Source organism: Myotis yumanensis, unplaced genomic scaffold (assembly GCF_028538775.1).
Source record: "Myotis yumanensis isolate MYYU_CA2020_CCGP unplaced genomic scaffold, mMyoYum1.0.hap1 SCAF_11, whole genome shotgun sequence".
Lineage (NCBI taxonomy): Eukaryota > Metazoa > Chordata > Mammalia > Chiroptera > Vespertilionidae > Myotis > Myotis yumanensis.
Genome location: NW_027223762.1, coordinates 71,742,173 through 71,761,064, shown reverse-complemented (window position 1 = coordinate 71,761,064; position 18,892 = coordinate 71,742,173). Strand labels below are relative to the sequence as shown.

The 18,892-nt window shown below is 43.5% G+C and overlaps 1 protein-coding gene across 1 annotated transcript in view; it reads right to left on the bottom strand.

The window, feature by feature from the left end:
* Positions 1 to 18,892, bottom strand: part of TMEM131 (transmembrane protein 131) — a 198,055-nt gene that overhangs the window by 18,659 nt on the left and 160,504 nt on the right. The window contains 6 exon segments of the mRNA XM_070429901.1: positions 2,065 to 2,192; positions 5,118 to 5,287; positions 14,912 to 15,492; positions 16,087 to 16,245; positions 17,285 to 17,470; positions 18,519 to 18,705. Coding sequence (XP_070286002.1) covers positions 2,065 to 2,192; positions 5,118 to 5,287; positions 14,912 to 15,492; positions 16,087 to 16,245; positions 17,285 to 17,470; positions 18,519 to 18,705 — 1,411 coding nt within the window.

Here is an 18,892-nt window from a genome sequence, read left to right as displayed (position 1 = left end):
ACCAGCCTGTGAGCAATGGGACTAGGCTGGCCACAGCCCAGAGCCCAGTGGCCCCTTACGAGAATTCTTCCAAGCATCATCAGAAACCCCCACCATGCTCCTGACGATGGCCGCAGAGCTGTCAGTTCAAGGCTGAGCTCATAGCTTGCTTTTCATTGAAAATCTGACCTAGACAGGCTACAATAGATATGTCTATGGCATTTCCTACTTAGTGCAACCCCTCGAGGTGTGCCACCATTCAGGACTCTCCGGCCACCTTCAGAATCCTTATGCACCACATGGCCTTCCTTCTGCTGTCACCCCAGTCTCCTTCCCAGAGGCAGCCAATCCACACAAATCTCAAAGGTCAGGATAGTTCAACCTTCCAGATTCAGTGGCACACTCCTCCCAAAGTAAGCAGATGACAGAATAAAGTATCATCTCATAACCAAATAAATACATTCTAATGAAGGCTATGTACAAAAATGTTATAAGGTACTAGCTCAAAGGTCATTTTATTTACCTGGTTTTGTTCTCTATATTTCACAAATTTTCTCTCAGACTTAGGTATTATATTTTGAATTAGTAAAATGACTAAGCAAAAATCCAGTGAGTCTTAGTTAACCCAAAAGAGAATTAGGAAGGATAACAAACTGACATGAACAAATCCACCGTTTACGGGTAAGACTATTAATGCTACAGCTTTATAACTCTTCCGTCCTCCTTCCACTTGTGACAGGGTAATTTAAAAACTCCATCTTTTAAAATACCAAAAGCTCCCATGACATAGACACCCATGTGAATTATTTTTAAGTAAGTGGTTTATAAATGTGGAGGAGGAGGGCTGTCCATTTATACAAAGCTTGACTCTGTGCCACTGTAAAATTGGTTTTTAAGAAAAAAGGTGCCAGACAACTAATTTCTTTTTGCTGAATCATACTTTCCCAAATTAAGCCAAATGATCTTCATTAAGAAACCTTTTTTAAAGCTTCTGAATAAATGGGTGAGATCCAACTTAAGTGATACTTTCTAAAAGGAAAAACCAGAAAGCTATTTCAGACGCCAGACTTTATTTTGACTCACGTAATACATGGTAATCCCCATGCAGGGAGGCAGGAAGCCGAGGGCAAGGGTAGGTCCCCCCTGTGCCTATAGACCTGGAGGCTTGTGTGTGCCATGTGGCGCCAAAGGCCGTGAGGGGAGTGTGCCATTCGAGCAGATTATGAGAGCACAATTATTCTAGTAAACACTGTACTAAGTTAGGTTATTACATTTGCTCCCTAAGTGTAAAATGCTGAGAAACAATTAGAAAACAGAAGAATCAACAGCTGATATCTGAAATCAGGGTTTCCTTGGGCCTCCCTGGTTCTCTAGAAGCCCTAATTCCTTCCTGGCATCTCGGACCTGTAATGGCCACAGGCCTACTTCTGCAGGCTTGAAGCTAAAGAATGCCTGGGCCAGAGCTCTGCCATGCCACCCAATGCTCCACACTCCTTGATTTTTGTGACGTCGACTCCTGGGGTCTGGTAGGAGGGGCTGCAGGCAGAGACCGAGACATCCCTCTGGCTTTATCACGACTGACTTAGAGGAAAACAAATGCTTCAGCATTTAAGGATTTGGGTGTTCTGGCTTAGGGATGATATACTATTCCTATAATACTGATAATATTTAAAGACTAATTTTTAATAAAGCAAATGTGAGCTAAAACTACAGGCTTAGTTAATATCAGGCGATCAACTTTTTGCCTAATAAAAAATTTATTTCCAATCAGATAAAGATTCCAAAAGGAAGTGATAGTATATGCCTTTTAATGATATCTCTTTTTAAAAAATGTGTATATAGGGAGGGGCAAAAGTAGGTTTACAAGTGTGAGTATGTAAAACAGACTCTCTGTTTCTGACGGCAGGAGCATGGGGCCGTTCCTAATGGTGCCCATCAGGCACCAGAGAAAAGCGAGAGGAATGCGATACAGCACAGGGCTTTCGTGGCAAGCACCCCCGAAGACCAAGCAAGCAAACACGTTACCTAGCTTTACCAGTAACTTCTCTTACTCTTTATTTCTCTGCACTCATTTCTTTTTCTCACCTGGTTTTCACATCTGTTGGGATTTCCTTTTTAACATTCAAAAGTTTTTTGCTTTTTTGTTTCACTTGAGACATTTCATTTTCATGTTTCTCGGGCATGGCTTGTTTTCCCTTTTGCTTTTCTGTATCCTGTAAAAAAAATGTACACTTAATTGCTGAGAAGGACTAATAAAAATAACTGACATAGTCTTATTTGAAGGTAGGGATACAAAACTGAAGATGCAGCAGATGTATATGTCCTATGTATAAAAACAATAAACTCCTTTCTTCAAATCTATTTTAAACATGTGGTTCTGTCAGTTTTTCAGCCTTTGACCTTTTATAAATGTATTGTGAGTCTGAGTTATAAAGAGTGTGATTTTAATTTATACCCACATCCTGACAGAGGTGTGTGGTGGTACTGGCGGCAGAAAATTGACAGCTTCTTACTTTACAGACTTAGGGAGCAAAACCTTGCCTTTATTTACAAGAAAAGTTCAGCTGGGACTGTAATATAAACACTCTGGCAATGTGCTCAATGCTGAGCCAAGAACACAAGTGCTCACGCCTATTCACTGAGTGTTCACAGCGACACTGCGACTGTCCAGAGAGTCATGAGTTAATTTAACTGCTACTCACCATAAACGGGAGGGCTCACTCATTCACGTACTCAGCATTTACTGGTCACCTGCATGGTGCCAGGCAAGGGCTTACCAAGAGGGCCGAGGCCCTTCCCCCGAGTGCTGGGAGGTCCAGCAGGAGGGAGATACATATGGAAACGCTCACCGGCAAAGACTGTAGCACAGAAGAGCCGCTTCCCTCGCTCGCGTGTGGAGCCCAGACTGAAAAGGCCATGCCTACACTGCACCCTACAGCTGTGCTACTTGACTGGCCCAGCAACTGCCGTTTCGGGTCTGTGACCAGGTACGTCTAGAAGCCACTCACACTTCTTTACAGTAACCTGACACTGGTGGTGTCCAAGCACCAACCGGGGGTCTTTCTCCTGGACATGGCATGTGTCTGCTCGGGTGCTGCTGAATTTGCCTGGGGAGTGGCACATGGACTGGGTGCGTAACACACGTATAGTAGGACAATGTATATGACAGATACACAATTTTTAAAAATCTGGTTCTTCATCAAAGATTGTTTGAGATGCACTGAGACTAACTAGGGGACAGACAGGAGAGGGACATGCAGCAAAAGGGAACAACTGTGGGTGGGGAGGTACAAGGACATGGGGAGTGACAGTCAACCCCACAGGGTCCAGCCTCACAGTGTGTGCTTATTAAGGAAGCCTGGATTTTATTTTTATTTATTTATTTTAAAAATATATTTTATTGATTTTTTTTTACAGAGAGGAAGGGAGAGGAATAGTTAGAAACATTGATGAGAGAGAAACACTGATCAGCTGCCTCCTGCACACCCTCTACTCAGGATGAGCCTGCAACCAAGGTACATGGCCTTGACCGGAATCCAACCTGGGACCCTTCAGTCCTCAGGCCGATGCTATATCCACTGAGCCAAACCAGTTAGGGCAGGAGCCTGGATTTTAAAAAGTCACACCAAGTCAACCGTTTAACTGTCAAGAGGAAATAACCAGAGAAAGGGCGGAACACCCTCTGCGTTCTTCAGGAAGCACTTCCTGAGCACCTGACTCTTCAAGAACATGGAGACTCAGCTCTTTGAGGACAAGAACTGGTCTTTGTCCACCTGTTTCCCAAGCTCCCAGCATAACACCGGGCGCTTAGGCACTCAGTACAGAATATTGAATAAATGAATAGGATACAGATGCAATCAACACACGAGTGTGTAATCTAGTGGGGAAGAAATTACATGCAGCTGGCAAATGGGTCATTCACAAAGAAGGAAGAGCACAGGAACCCTAAGAGAGGTTGGGCGGGATACACCCGAACAGGGGGAGAGGGGAACAGGCTTGGAGGCCGTGTCTGTAAGGACCCAAATGACAGGGAACAACAGAGGTAAGAACTATGGCAGTGAGTGCAGTGAGAATGCTGGGAGTCGGAGTAGCTGGAGGGGTCACTGAGGAGAAATGCTGGAAAGGTGGACCAGTTGTGAAGAAAGTGTGTGCTGACGTGCCTGCTGAGTGCTCATTGCTGTCACTGAAACTGCTGGGTTCTGCTCTATGCCCGGCAGTCATGCGTTAGGAGATAAAGCACAAAGTCCAACACTCGCTACCCACTATGCTGAGGTGCACAGAGCACTGTGCAATGTGAGGGTGCAAAAGGGGGGGCAGCTAAGAAAAACAGTTACATATAAATGTTATTTAAAAATTAATATATGTAGATGACACTACTGGATATTTTTAAGAAATGGTTCCCTAGCCATTAGGTTAAAACTGAAAACAAACAAACAAACAAAAACACCCACAAAAAACTTCTGGTCTACAATAATGTCTATATTAGCATGTTTTACTTTTGAAATATAGCTATCTAAAAATAAGAATGCCAAAACAGAATTCCGCTTTACCTTTTCTGTGTACAGCTTGTACCTCAGACCCTCGGACATGTCACAACAGGTACCTCCCCCCGCCCCATTTCCTAACGCCCACTGGGACCGGGCACTTCGCAGTGCTGCTCCTGATGCTGGGAACTGAGGACCGAGGACAGGCGGCTCTCTCAATGGACTGGTGTGTGCGGAGCTCGCTCAGTCCCATTCTGGGTGACTGCCACCTGTGTGGGCAGTGAGCTTCTGCTGAAGCCCGTGCCAGGACTGATCTTACAGGAAAAGTCAGTCTAATCAAAATGGTACAATTCCTTCTCATTTTCTTCTGATACTTAAAATCTGAAACAAATTTCACAAGTCAGAGTAGTTGTTATTTCAGATAGCCCCTAACTTTTAAGCAGTGTGTCCAACTTCTTACTATTTTACTTTGTCAACATGCTTCCCATGTCCTTCCCCGGGGGAAAGGAAGACATTTGTCCCAGAGCTGTGACTGCTTCCTGCTTAGACATGCCTGTGAACCTGCGCGCTAATCCTAGAGCACGTGCTCACACTAACGGAACACGCTGGTCCTGCAGGAAGAACCCACGCTGAGCGCGCTACGGCCCTGCTCACCTCCTTCAGGAGAGGCTCTGTGTCGGGGTTGGAGGTCTCCGTGGTGGTGGAGGAGCTGTCGTCGTCAGCCAGCGAGTCTTTCAGCTCGTCCTCCTGAGGCTTTCCCTTTCCCTTCTTCTCCTCTTGCTTCTTCGGTGCTTTAACCTTGCGCTGAAGAGGTTTTCCTTTCCCTGGGGATAAAAATCAAAGTAAAATTTCAAACTCTTCATTTTTAAAAAAAAGTATATTTTTATTGATTTCAGAGAGGAAGGGAGAGGGAGAGAGAGATAGAAACATCAATGATGACAGAGAATCATTGATTGGTTGCCTCCTGCACAACCCCCCCCCCCCCCCAAGGGGATCGAGCCCACAACCCAGGCATGTGCCCCTGACTGGAATCGAACCCAGGACCCTTCAGTCCACAGGCCAATGCTCTATCCACTGAGCCAAACCTGCTATGGCCAAACTTTTATTTTTAAACAGCTTAGAATATTAAGCCATTCAAACTTTTTTAAAGAGGCTGGACTGTTTCTTATTAATAAAGCTTCTTTTGCCCTAACCGGTTTGGCTCAGTGGTAGAGCATCGGCCTGCGGACTGAAGGGTCCCAGGTTCGATTCCGGTCAAGGGCATGTACCCCGGTTGTGGGCACATCCCCAGTAGGGGGCGTGCAAGAGGCAGCTGAATCGATGTTTCTCTCTCATCGATGTTTCTAACTCTCTATCCCTCTCCCTTCCTCTCTGTAAAAAATGAATAAAATATATTTTTTAAAAAAAGCTTCTTTCTCTACTTCATTCCTTAGAGAATTATTATTTACTAGAGGCCTGGTGCACAAATTCGTGCATGGGTGGAGTCCAGTCTGCCCGGGCAGGGCCAATAGGGATGGGCTGGCCGGGGGGAAGGGCTGTGGGAGGTTGGCCGGCCAGCCGGCCCGCTGGCCCTGCCCCCTGGTTGAACTCCCGGTTGAGGGGACAATGTGCATATTAGCCTTTTATTATATAGGATTTGTAATTAAAGCTTTCCAAATCATGTTTGGCTTGTAGATTAGAATATTTTAAAAATCAACTTTAGGGCCTAATTTTTGTACAATAGGATGTACCCATTTTAAGTGTATAGTTCAATGCGTTTTGGTAAACTCAGTAGTTCTGACAATTCTGTGAGTCTGCCTTGGAATATTTTTTTAGACCACAGAGGGCGATACAGCTTTGAAAAGTCACAGAAGTGAAAACCAGAGATCATTTTAAATCCATCTGGAGATGAAAGTCTATGGTGACCGGATGAGCAGCCCATGTGTTAGGTGAGGGGTGCCAAGAGCCCCGGCGCAGAGGCATGCTGGTTGGTTCCAAATCCTGGCTCCTCCGTACCCAGCTGTGCGATGTTGACCTCTCACCTGTAAGCTGGGGAGGCAGGCCCTCCTGGAGTTGTACTGAAGAATCATGTGAGGCCCTTAGAACAGTGCCTGGCACACAGATACCTCATGATGTTACACATGGAGAGCATACAACACACCTACAGAAAGCCCATATTTGAAAAGATATGGTGTTCCCAAGACAAATAAGAAATCAACCCATCACACATAATAGAGTGCCCACCGTCTCCCAGGCACTGTGCCACGTCCTGGGACACAGCGGTGAGTACCAGCAGCACACTTCTGTCCTCCTGGAGCTTCGTTCCTGCCTGATTCGACCTGGAGAGAAATCCCGGTTCCCGCAGCTTGGACTGTGCTGCAGGCAGGACCACCTGGGCAGACGGGCAGGCTGGGGAAAGCCATAGGAGCCCGAGCCACAGGCTAACCCATTCTGTACTCATCACTGCTAAATATACCCTTTTGACAATGGTGACTTAATACAGCATCTTTAAAGGCTATTTTATGGCCACTGTTAATAGGCGCCTGAGACTCAGACTTTGGCCTGTAGAACAGGTTGCAAACTATGGGCCATCAGCCAAATCTGACCAGTAGCCTGATCTCTAGGCCTTGTGAGCAGAGAATAATTTTTATATTCTTAAGGGTTTAAAAAACAAAACAAAACAAAGAAGCATATGTGACAAACACAGTCTGTGGCACATCAAACCTCAAATAAGTACCATCGGGCCCTTTACAGAAAAAGCTGGCTGAGCCTGGCCTAGGAAAGCAGTAAGGCTCTGACTTTTAGAAACGCCACTTGGTCCTCTACTTTGCCACTGATTCTGGAGGTGTGACTGAAACCATTAACTGGGACATTAAGTCTCGAAAGAACTGGCCAGCTGTTTTAACTGTACCAGCCGTGGCCCACCCGGAACAGCCAGAGCGCCCCTCAGCCAGGGCAGAGGGAAGGCATGGTCCTGCCCTGGCCCCATGAGCCCCAGGACTCTGGATTTTGTAGGTTCAGTAGGTGATACTGAGTCCTTTAGTCTTCCCCATCTGACCAAGGTCAAGCCCTGATACGAATGTCCCACTTGCTGTTAGACCATTTTATCATGACTAGGTTCACTGGGTGAGAGGCTCTGTGTAGAAATAATCTGTATTTACAATAACCTGAAACCTCCTAATAAATAGGAAAGGGCTGAAAGTGATATATATATTTTTTCTTACTGCACTAAAATCTTGAAGCCAGGGCACACAAAAGAAGAAAATACTTAATAAATCACTAGTTAAGTTGAAAACTTGGGCACGAAATTATTTCATGAAAGAGTAGTTTATACTTTTTACCTACAAATTCATCTTTTTCACTTGGCCTTCTGCCCAGTACCTTAATGCTATTTTGAAAAGGTGAGCAATGACCCCTTAACTGTCAATGCCAACGACGCTAGCACTCCTCAGTCCACAGGCCTGTTCTCCTGGATGCCACAGAACGCTCCTCCCTGCCCTCTGTCCAGCCGCGTCCCCTCCCCTGGCACAGTGATTCTTCCGACCTCCATCGGTGCTGCTGTCCCCTAGAGATCTGACCTCGACACTTTTCTTTTCCCTTTATACCAGTAACCACCCTGGGGGCTCGCTTTAATTAATAAAATAACAAATAAAATAAAAAGGTATATGTCTCATTTACATTTAAAAGCAGAGTCCCCAAAAGCGCACCATGACCAAGCTGTGGCACATCCTCAGGCATACTAATTCTTGTCAAGTGTGCTCATTCTTTAGAACCATGAAGTGTTGTTTACTCTAAAAAGCTAACTAACCACACTTTTTCTCATGCAAAGAGGAGGCCCATCTGGCCTAAAAGCCATCCTCCCAAGTTCTATTCCAGCTTTCTTCTCAATGTGCCAAGGACTGGATTTCTCATTCTAGCATCCTGTCTGAGAAAAATGGGTGATTTACAAATGTTCACCACTGCCAGACCCCACTTCATCAGCAAGGAAACAGGAAACTAGCTATGGAATCGGACAATGATCTGTCAAATTCCTGTATCACAGACAGACTCCACGTATAATTATTTTGTATGATGCTGCCCTAAGTTAATTTACTGTAATTACAAACCCCCTGTTCTTAACATATAAGCAGTTTCCACTTTCCACTATTATAAAGTATAATGTATGTAAGATTATTTCCTGATATAAAATTTCCAGATTTGAGCTCACAGGTTCAAAGGATGTGTGCATTATATTGTTTTTATGGCTTTGTCCTGCTTCAGAAAACATGCTGCTTTCCATAATCTATGAACATACACTCTTTAACACAGCTACCACTGTTATTTTCTTTATATAATCTATGAATCCTAGGCTATTGGTGCTTTTAGAAATATATACCAGTAATTTGCTTGCCTAAATTGGAGAGGGGCTGGGGGGGGGGGGGGGGGGGGAGGGGGAGGGGGAGAGGGAAGAGAGGATACTCATTTGACAGGTGAAATTCTAATCACCAACAATTATTTGGTTTTAAGTCCATTTACCACAGCAAATGAAAAGATTAAGCCTGCTAAAGACATGCCTATTTTAATCAGCTAGGACAATTTCTGACATGTGGTTGGCCAGTGCTTATGTGACAAGCTCTCTGGGTCTTGTCTTCATGTCCTGATTCCAGGAGGTAAGAAGAGGCCTGATGCCCCCCCCCTCCCCCCCCCCACCCCGGCCCAAACAGGTTGGCCATTCCCATCCATTCACATGGCTAGATGGAAAAGCTAACCTGGGGTGCCTTCTGAAGCCCCAGCCCTTGATCTCCTATTCTCTCCTGCCATTCCCTGATGTGTAGCTTGTGATCATTGTGTCCTTGTGGAATCACCAATGTAATGCTCCATTAGGAAGTATCTTTTAGTAGATCAGCTCTATGACCACTGTGAAAATTAAAAAACAGTCTTTAACTTTAAAATTATGTTCTAGATCAGGGGTGGGAAACCTTTTTTCTGCCAATAGCCATTTAGATATTTATAACAAAATTCATGGACCATACAAAATTATCAACTTAAACATTAGCCTGCTATATTTGGTCAAATATCTAATTAACTCACCCTTAATGCCTTGGCAGGGCCAGACCTTATACGGCCTGCAGGTCAGACGTTCCCTACCCATTCTAGATGAATAACCCTGAAAGTGAGAATGGTCCTATCCTTCGGGTTAGAGCAGGGGTGGGCAAACTTTTTGACTCGAGGGCCACAATGGGTTCTTAAACTGGACTGGAGGGCCGGAACAAAAGCATGGATGGAGTGTTTGTGTGAATTAATATAAATTCAAAGTAAACATCATTACATAAAAGGGTACGGTCTTTTTTTTTTTTTTAGTTTTATTCATTTCAAACGGGTCAGATCCGGCCAGCGGGCCGTAGTTTGCCCACGGCTGGGTTAGAGACTATCTCAGACAAAGGCAGCAAGGGATTCAATTTTACTACTCAACTCTTTGCTTGTGGTAAGAAAGATAACATCCATTTATTTTATTCATTCCCTCAATAGGGGAAAAACACATTAGGTAACTTGATCTAATTTAAAAACTTTATTGATATTACTATAAAAATTACCCTAAAATACATAAGTTCTATTACTGAGATAACAAGAAAAAGATTTCTGTGGAAGAAACTAATATACTGAAGACATGTTATTGTTTTATAACTCCAAATGCAAGCACTTTTTAAAAAAACTCCATCAAGAAAGTATAATCTTTTTGATAAACGGTGTTGGGAAAACTGGATATCCACTTGCAAAAGAATGAAATTGGACCCATATCTTACACCACTCACTAAAATTAAACCAAAATGGATTAAAGATTTTTTTTGGTTTATGTTCTGCTTGTTCACTTATTTTGTTTTTTTTAAAGATTCAATTATTGATAGGTAAGTATTTATTGCCATTTTATTCATACTTTTTATCTTTCTCTTCTTTAAAGAAGACTCTTTAACATTTCATATAATACTGGTTTGGTGGTGATGAACTCCTTTAGCTTTTTCTTGTCTGGGGAAATCTTTATATGTCTTTCAATTCTAAATGATAGCTTTGCTGGGTAGAGCAACATTGGTATTAGGCCCTTGCTTTTAATCATTTTTGAGTATTCTTTGCCAATCTCATCTGGCCTGCAAAGTTTCTGTTGAGAAATCAGCTGACAGTTTTATGGGAGCTTCCTTGTAGGTAACAAACTGCTTTTTCTCTTGTGCTTTTAAGATTGTCTCTTTGTCTTTAACCTTTAGCATTTTAATTATGATGCGTCTTGGTGTGGGCTTCTTTGGGTCCATCTTGTTTTGGACTCTGTGCACTTTCTGGATTTATATATCTATTTTCTTCACCAGGTTATGGAAGTTTTCTGTCATTATTTTTTCAAATAGGTTTCAATTACTTGCTTTCTCTCTTCTCCTTCTGGCACCCCTATTATGTGAATGTTTGCACGTTTGAAGTGGTCCCAGGGGCTCTTTACACTATCCTCACTTTTTTTTTCTTTGGATTATTTCTTTTTTTCTTTTTTTTTTTAAAATATATTTTATTGATTTTTTACAGAGAGGAAAGGAGAGAGATAGAGAGTTAGAAACATCGATGAGAGAGAAACATCGATCAGCTGCCTCCTGCACATCTCCTACTGGGGATGTGCCCGCAACCCAGGTACATGCCCTTGACCGGAATCGAACCTGGGACCTTTCAGTCCGCAGGCCGACGCTCTATCCACTGAGCCAAACCGGTTTTGGCATGGATTATTTCTTTTAGCTGTTTTGATTGGGTATTTTTTGCTTCCTTATATTACAAATCGCTGATTTGATTTTAGGCTTCATCTTCTCTACTGTTGAATCCCTGTAACTTATTTTTCATTTCAGTTAGTGTATCTTTCATTTTTGACTGGTTCTTTCTTATGGTTTTCATGTTTTTAATGTTATTGACATTCTCCCTAAGTTCCTTGAGCATCCTTATAACCATGGTTTCGAACTCTAAAAACTTAATTTAGTTTTTTTTTTTTGTCCTTTCACTTAGGACTTGTTTCTTTGTCTCCTCATTTTGGCTACTTTCCTGAGTTTGTTTCTATATATTAGGTAGAACTACTATATCTCCCAGGCTTCATATAATGGCCTAATATAGTAAGTATCCTATAGCAGCGGTCGCCAACCTTTCAGACCTCATGGACCACCAGTGGTCTGTGGACCACCAGTTGGCAACCGCTGCTCCAAAGGTTTCCTTAAACCAGAGGTCACCAACCTTTTGGACATCACGGACCACCAGTGGTCCATAGACCACTGATTGGTGACTGCTGTCCTTTAGGGTCCAGTGGCACAGTCTCCCCATTCTCCAGGGCTGGGCTCTCCGGGTATATTACCCTCCATGTGGGCTTTGTACACCCTCCTGTTGTAGTTGAGCCTTGATTGCTGTTGGCACCTCAAATAGGAGGATTTTACCCTCATGCTGATCAACTTCGAGGACTGGCTGAAACTATGGTGGAGGATTAGTTGTGCAGGGCCCACCCACGGCACAGGACTTACTTCAGCAGGGCTCTGGTGCCCTCTGAGTTTGCCTCATGAGTGTGTTACTTGTGGAGGTGGTTGGGTGGGCCACAGACATGACCTGAAGCTGTCCACTGTGTATATTGGCTCTGGGCCTCCTGGGAGGCGTAGTCCAAGGTCAACTGCTGCCTGTGTTCTGTCCAGGGTCTCCAGGAATGATCTATAAAGCATTGTGCAGATGGTACTGCTACTAGAAGTACCGAGGAGAGGCCACCTGGTTACCAAGGTTACTGCTAATGCCAGGCCTGGGGCCACTTAGTGAGAGTTATGGGGCACAACAAACTCAGATGCTGCTTGTTTGAGACATTTTAGGAAAGTCTGAAGCATGAGCCAAGACAGGTCATTTGTATGGAAAAGCTACTGGAAACAGCTTGGATGGGCCTGCAAGTTGGTGGAGTGGGGTCTCAGGGAATCAACAGGGCGGGTTGAACAATGTTACCTAGGTTAATGAAGACTCAGATATGGCACCTGCCTGCTGTCTCTGTGGTGGGGAGGGACCAGAGAAGGAACAACGGCTTATGCCAGTACTTCTCTCTGGGAGAAAGCTGCCCCTCCAGCTCTCACCCTGATGCAGGACAATTCAGTTCCTCCCTCTGTAGCTTTGGTGCTTTCTGACCTGCTGCTCCAGTGCTGGAGCTTAGACAGAGCGAGTCTGAGTAAGTCTGTGCATGGGCCCTTTAAGAGGAACTGTTTGGGACTCCAGCAGCCCTCTGCCTCACAATCCCTGCTGGGTTTTAAAGCCAGAAGTTATAGGGACTTCTCTTTCTGGCTCTGGAACCCTGGGCTGGGACCCCTCACTCCTCAGGGACCTCCACTGCCGAGATATCCCTCCTGATTTTTATCTACCACATGTGGGTGTGGGACTAACTCATTCACTGTCTCTGCCCCTGCTAGCAGTCTTTATGTGGCTTCTTTTCTGTATTGTTGGTTGTAGGACTTTCATTTCAGCTATTTTTCAGGCAGTTCTGACTGATGGTTGTTCTGTAGTTTAGTTGTAATTCTGATGTCCTAAATGCATGTACTTCTAAGAGGACTCCACATCACTGCGATAAGAAATTCTTTATAAGAAAACTCCTGGACTGTAGGGACGTCAGGTTTCTTAGGGCTATGAGTTCCCTATTCCCTATGTAAACCAAAAGCAAACCTCCTTGGTACATTAGTGAGGGAGGTACTTAAATAGGTTAGGAGTAATGTGCATTGGAATGGCTGCCATAGGAAAGGAAGATGCAAAAGAGTTCAGGATATAAAGGATTAATGTAAGTACAGCCAGGTCATTTATTGCTTTTTACATTTGATTTTGGAAGTTATCTATTAGCCTACCTGTGTATGTATGTATGACATGCAGACTTCTAAGATGGTTCCCAGGGACCCCACTTCCTGGTATATGTGTTCTTATGGAATTCTCTCTCCTGAACTGTGGGCTGGACCACACTGCTAATGACCAGAGTACTGCAGAAGTGATGGGATGTCACTTCCAAGAGTAGGTCACAAGATACAGACTTCTGTCCTGCCAGCTTATTTTCTCTCTTTCCTTCTTGCTTGCTCGCTCTGGGGAAGCCAACTGTTTTGAGCTGCTCTAAGGAGAGGACCCATGGCAGGCTCCTGGCCACATCCATTAAGGAACTGCGACCCTCAGTCCAACAGGCTGTGAAGAAATGAATCCTGCCATCAACCACCTGAATGAGCTTGGAAGCAGATCCACCTTCAGCTGAATCTTATGATGACTTCAGTCCTGGCCAACACCTTGACTGCGGCTCTTTGAGAGCTGGAGAACCCAGTTGAGCTGCACCCCGATGCCTGACCCATAGGAACTATGAGAGAATCTTATGTTACCATGCAAAAGATAACTAACAGAGTACACAGAACTCCAAAGCAGGGGTCAGCAAACTTTTTCTGAAAGGGCTAGACCAGGGGTGGGCAAACTTTTTGACTCGAGGGCCACAATGGGTTCTTAAACTGGACCGGAGGGCCGGAACAAAAGCATGGATGGAGTGTTTGTGTGAACTAATATGAATTCAAAGTAAACATCATTACATAAAAGGGTACGGTCTTTTTTTTTTTTTTTTTTTTAGTTTTATTCATTTCAAATGGGCCGGATCCGGCCTGCGGGCCATAGTTTGCCCACGGCTGGGCTAGACAGTAAATAGTTTCAGGTTTGTGGAGCCTATGGCTTCTGTTGCAGCTACTCAACTCTGTTGTTGCAGCACAAAAGCAGCCAAAGACAATATATAAACGAATGGGTACGGCTATGTGCCAATAAAACTTATTTTACAGCCCTGACTTGTTTGGCTCAGTGGACAGAGTGTCAGCCTGTGGACTGAAGGGTCTCAAGTTCGATTCCGACAAGGGCATGTACCTTGGTTGCAGGCACATCCCGGTGGGGGGGTGTGCAGGAGGCAGCTGATCGATGTTTCTGTCTCATCGACGTGTCTAACTCTCTATCCCTCTCCCTTCCTCTCTGTAAAAAAAAATCAATAAAAATATTAAAACAAAACAAAAAACAATCTTATGTTACAAAATAGGTAGTGATTTGGCTCACCAGCTGTAGTCTGCCAACCCCTGCTCTAAAGAGCAGGCTGTACAGAAATACTACTTTTGAGTTAAAATGATCTCCATTTCAGCATTGTCTTAAAAATTATTTTAATAATTGAAAACAAACTCAATCTATCATAATAACACAGGCAGCTAAAAGGAAAACAGTAGATGTCTAATAAATTTCTCAATTTGGCCAGTAATCTAAGAAATACAAGTATCTTTTATGACAAATGGCTATCTCTATTTGCATTTTGACAAGGAAGAGCTGATGTCCAATGTTGGAGAAATATCTGAGCACCTACTGAATTAGTTGTGTGTCACAACTCTGACCACAATAGCTCCTGAGACATGAACTGGCTTCCCCCTCACGTGGTGTGCTGTTCCCATAGTGAGAACAGTGCTTACCTTTGCTTTTTGACAGTGGTGATGGTGGCTGCTCTGTAAACACATCTAGGGCTGGGGAGTCATGGTGGTCGAAGTCTTTGTCCATGGCTTCTATGAGACTGGTGATGTCTGAGTCCTCTGAGCTGTGCCTTGTGCTGCTGGCATGTTCTGGGTGGGAAGGATGCACGAGGGGGGTGGGTGACAGCCTTCCAGACTGTGGCTCCTGGTGCTGAGGCACTGGTGGTGGTGGAGGGGGAGAGTGCTGCTCCAGCGTGCCATGGACATGGTGCTGGCTGCTGTGCTGGCTCTGTTTTGCTCCTTTGGACTTTCTGCCTGCTGCGTGACCCTGGGCCACTGTGTTCGAGTCAAGAACCAGGGTGCCTGCTTTGCTAGCAGACTGTGCAGAAGTCCTGCTAGAGGTACTGGTGCTGTTTTTGGCTCTGACATTGTTCATGTCAGCTGAGTTTCTATTGCTGTGACTGCTGTGTGGATGGACTGACGGACCACACTGCTTATGACTTCCTGCACCAGGTCGTGATGACGAGCCCCCTGGGCCACAGAACCCCCGACTATGACTGGGGTCACAGCTGAGTGTGTTCAAGCTGAAAAAAGGATGAACTGCAGTTAGTAAATAGCAACTTACAAATTCTTAAAAATAATATTTATTTAATCAGTAAAGCCATCACAGTATAAATACTCTAAAAACAACAAGAAATAGGGATACTCGTCCTAGCTGGTTTGGCTCAGTGGATAAAACGCTGACCTGCAGACTGAAGGGCCCCAGGCTCAATTCCAGTCAAGGGCACGTACCTCGGTTGCAGGCTTGATACACGTATGGTACTGGAAGCAACCAATCGATGTGTCTCTCTCTGTCTCTCCCCTCCCTTCTACTCTGTCTAAAAATCAATGGGAAAAAAAAAGAATAGGAATACTTTTCACAACTCTATATGGTCTGTTCTATAAAAAATTTAGAAATCAAGCCAGGGTCTAAGAATATTTTAACCTTCACCAATATAATGAAAACATGACTACTTGCTATGAGTTCTTAGTACCTGAGAGCTACATGCAGCATATTATTAAGCAATTAGAATTAAGATCCCTTCCGCCCTGGGTAAAAATAAAAAGGCATTTTTCATTTAATTACATCAGCCAAATGTATACATTCTAGAGAATTTATTTCCAGCCTGTGAACATACTTTCCTTCAGATGAAATACCAATGATTCTCCTGAGATCAAATGGTCTTCCCACATCAAAGGGTGGGTTTGAGGCCTCAAAGGACAGCCGTCTTCGAAATGGCTCCCAAATTCCTTGAGCTTCTAAATAGGCCGTTCCAATGACCAAAAGAAACAGGGCACTGCGGGGACAGAGAGGGAGAATTGGGTTCATGTGTTAGTGCGAGAGTAACCCAATTTGACATTAAAGGCAGAATTTCTTGGCAAAGTACAATCCTATGTAATAAAAGGCTAATATGCAAATTGTCCCCTTGGGAGTTCGACAGCTTGCTATGACGTTGCCTGACCACTAGGGGGCGGCATGGAACAAAGGAAGGCCCCAGCCAGCAACTGGCAGCCGGGGGAAGGAAGGTCCTCGCTAGCAGCCAAAAGGCCCCAATCAGCCCTGATAGCCGGCCAGGCATAGGGACCCTACCTGTGCATGAATTTCATGCACCAGGCCTCTAGTATCATATAAAAGACAAAGATGCCTATGAAAGTTTTTAATGGGCCAGTCAAAAAACAAAGCACTATGGATAAAAATTTGTGTACCAAATTTTTGTACCACATTTTTATAGAATGCCAAGTTACACAAGGCTTATAAGGGGGAAGTAATTATTTGTATCAGAACAGTCACTAAAGGATACTTTCCTTTTACCAAAAGCAGCTTTTATCCTTTCTTTTAGTTTTAACTCTAGGTCAACTCTATTCCCTTAAAGGATATGTGGGTTAGACTATATCTGATTCTCAAAACACAAAGAAATATACTGGGGGGAAAAAAGAATGCTAAGGATATAAAAACAATTTCTAATTAGTTTTCTGTTGCTTAGGTGAGACTCCAGAAGAATACACTGTAGGGTAAATCACATATGCCCAAGTCACATAACTGATAAATTAGGAGTGTTTTTTTTCCTTTAAGAAATTAACATGCACTTAATTTATATAGTGAATTGCAAAGTCAGACAGAGTGTTGTTTACGGTATATGCCACCAAAAAATGCTCAGTTTTGATTGCTTCTACTAGACGTGGAGCAGATATATAAGCTGGACTGTGTTAGCAGGTACGTAAACTGGACCTGTCTGTTCATGGAGGACCCCTGACACTCAGAACACGACTGGCACACGGTGGGCACTGGACAATGCCCAGTGATGCTGAATACCAACCTGGAAAGAAGACAAGTACCTCATTATTCCTGAGATGATGATATACAGAGCCAGCTCCCAGTTGGGTCTGGGTAGGGCTTCTGCACAGGTTGCTAACATATGGTACGGAAGGGATGCATTCAATATAAACACAAATTCAGAGCCACTGGCTGTTATAAACTTCAGTTCACGAATAACCCTAGATGCTGTGAAATCAGGAGTAAACCTAAAACAGAATAATGGCAGTTAAGATCAAATTTTACATATATATTGCAAGCAGTTTAAATACACTACCAGTCTCATACTCCTTTGAAATATAACACAGAATTTCAGTGTAACACTTTTATTCACCTTCCTTATTTTAAGATGGAGAAAGTTTCCCATGAGGTTAATAACAATAACAATTATATTCTGTGGATAAGGAGAAATAACATAAAAACAGTAACAACCTGCTCCTGTAATTATTAATTCAGAAAGTAGTTTCTGAGCTTCCTTCCCTTCCCTCCTTCTTTCTCTAAATCCACAGTTTTCCCAGGATACATTCCCAATGATGCTTTTAAAAAATGCTGTCCAAGCCCCAGTGATCTTTTCTTTGTCTCCTGCAGTCCAGCTTTCTGCCCAATTATTGTATTTTTATTTTTGTTAACTGTATGTTCCCCAACCAGACGATGTGCACCTGAGGAAAGGTGTGCTTTCCTCACTGGACCTGTCGGTGCCAAGCACTGTGCCTTACTCAGAGTGATGAACGCAGTTCCCTGTTAAGGCAATGTCCACCAAGATCATGACATTGTCATTCAATTAAGGGGACAGGTTATATTTTATTACATAAACTTTACAACATGACAACTTATTAATTAGTTAAAATATGCTGCAACCATCACCAACACAGGAATTGAAACTGTCTTGACAAAAATCACACATGTTCATACATGGTACAACATGGAAAACGGCATGTATGACGTGTCTGCTTTGTTGCTGAGGCCACCAACCTTCTGCTTTAACACAAGCCGGAAAATAATTTTGAAACTGGTTTCTAAGACTATCTCATCCACTCTGGGGTTAGAAGTTTCACAATTTTGAAACCAAGCTATCAAAAAATAACTTAAACAAAGATTGAGTGAAAAACAAAACAAAAAACACCAAGTAAATACATTTGTGGATAAAGACCCTTTTTTGTAAGTATGAAAACATATTTGCACCAAGTGTGAATAACTCTAGTATAAAAAGTTAATGAGAAGCTACTGACTCATTATACCCTATCAGAAAATACTTACAATATAATTATGTCTTTAGAGGCATTGGCGCTTAGTGCAAACTCTTGACAATTAACGACTTTAAAGCCATATCCCTCACATGGGTACCCACTGACTTCAATGGTTTCTATGTTAATTTGAAGTTGTCCTGTATTCTCTACTTTGAATGTTCTTTTCAATGTGAAATTCGGTTCTCTCAGTTTCAAACCTAAGGGGAGAAATACGGGGAGTGAGTATAACTCTTGCGGCATGTGCTCCAGGTCCAAATGATGAGCAAGTTCCTCGGGAACACGTCTGGTGACTATGAAGCACCTCCTCGTGCCCGAGTCCAGCTTTACCAGACTTCAGCAGGAAGTTCTCCACTTTACAGGTCCTTTCAGATGCCAAAGTTTGAT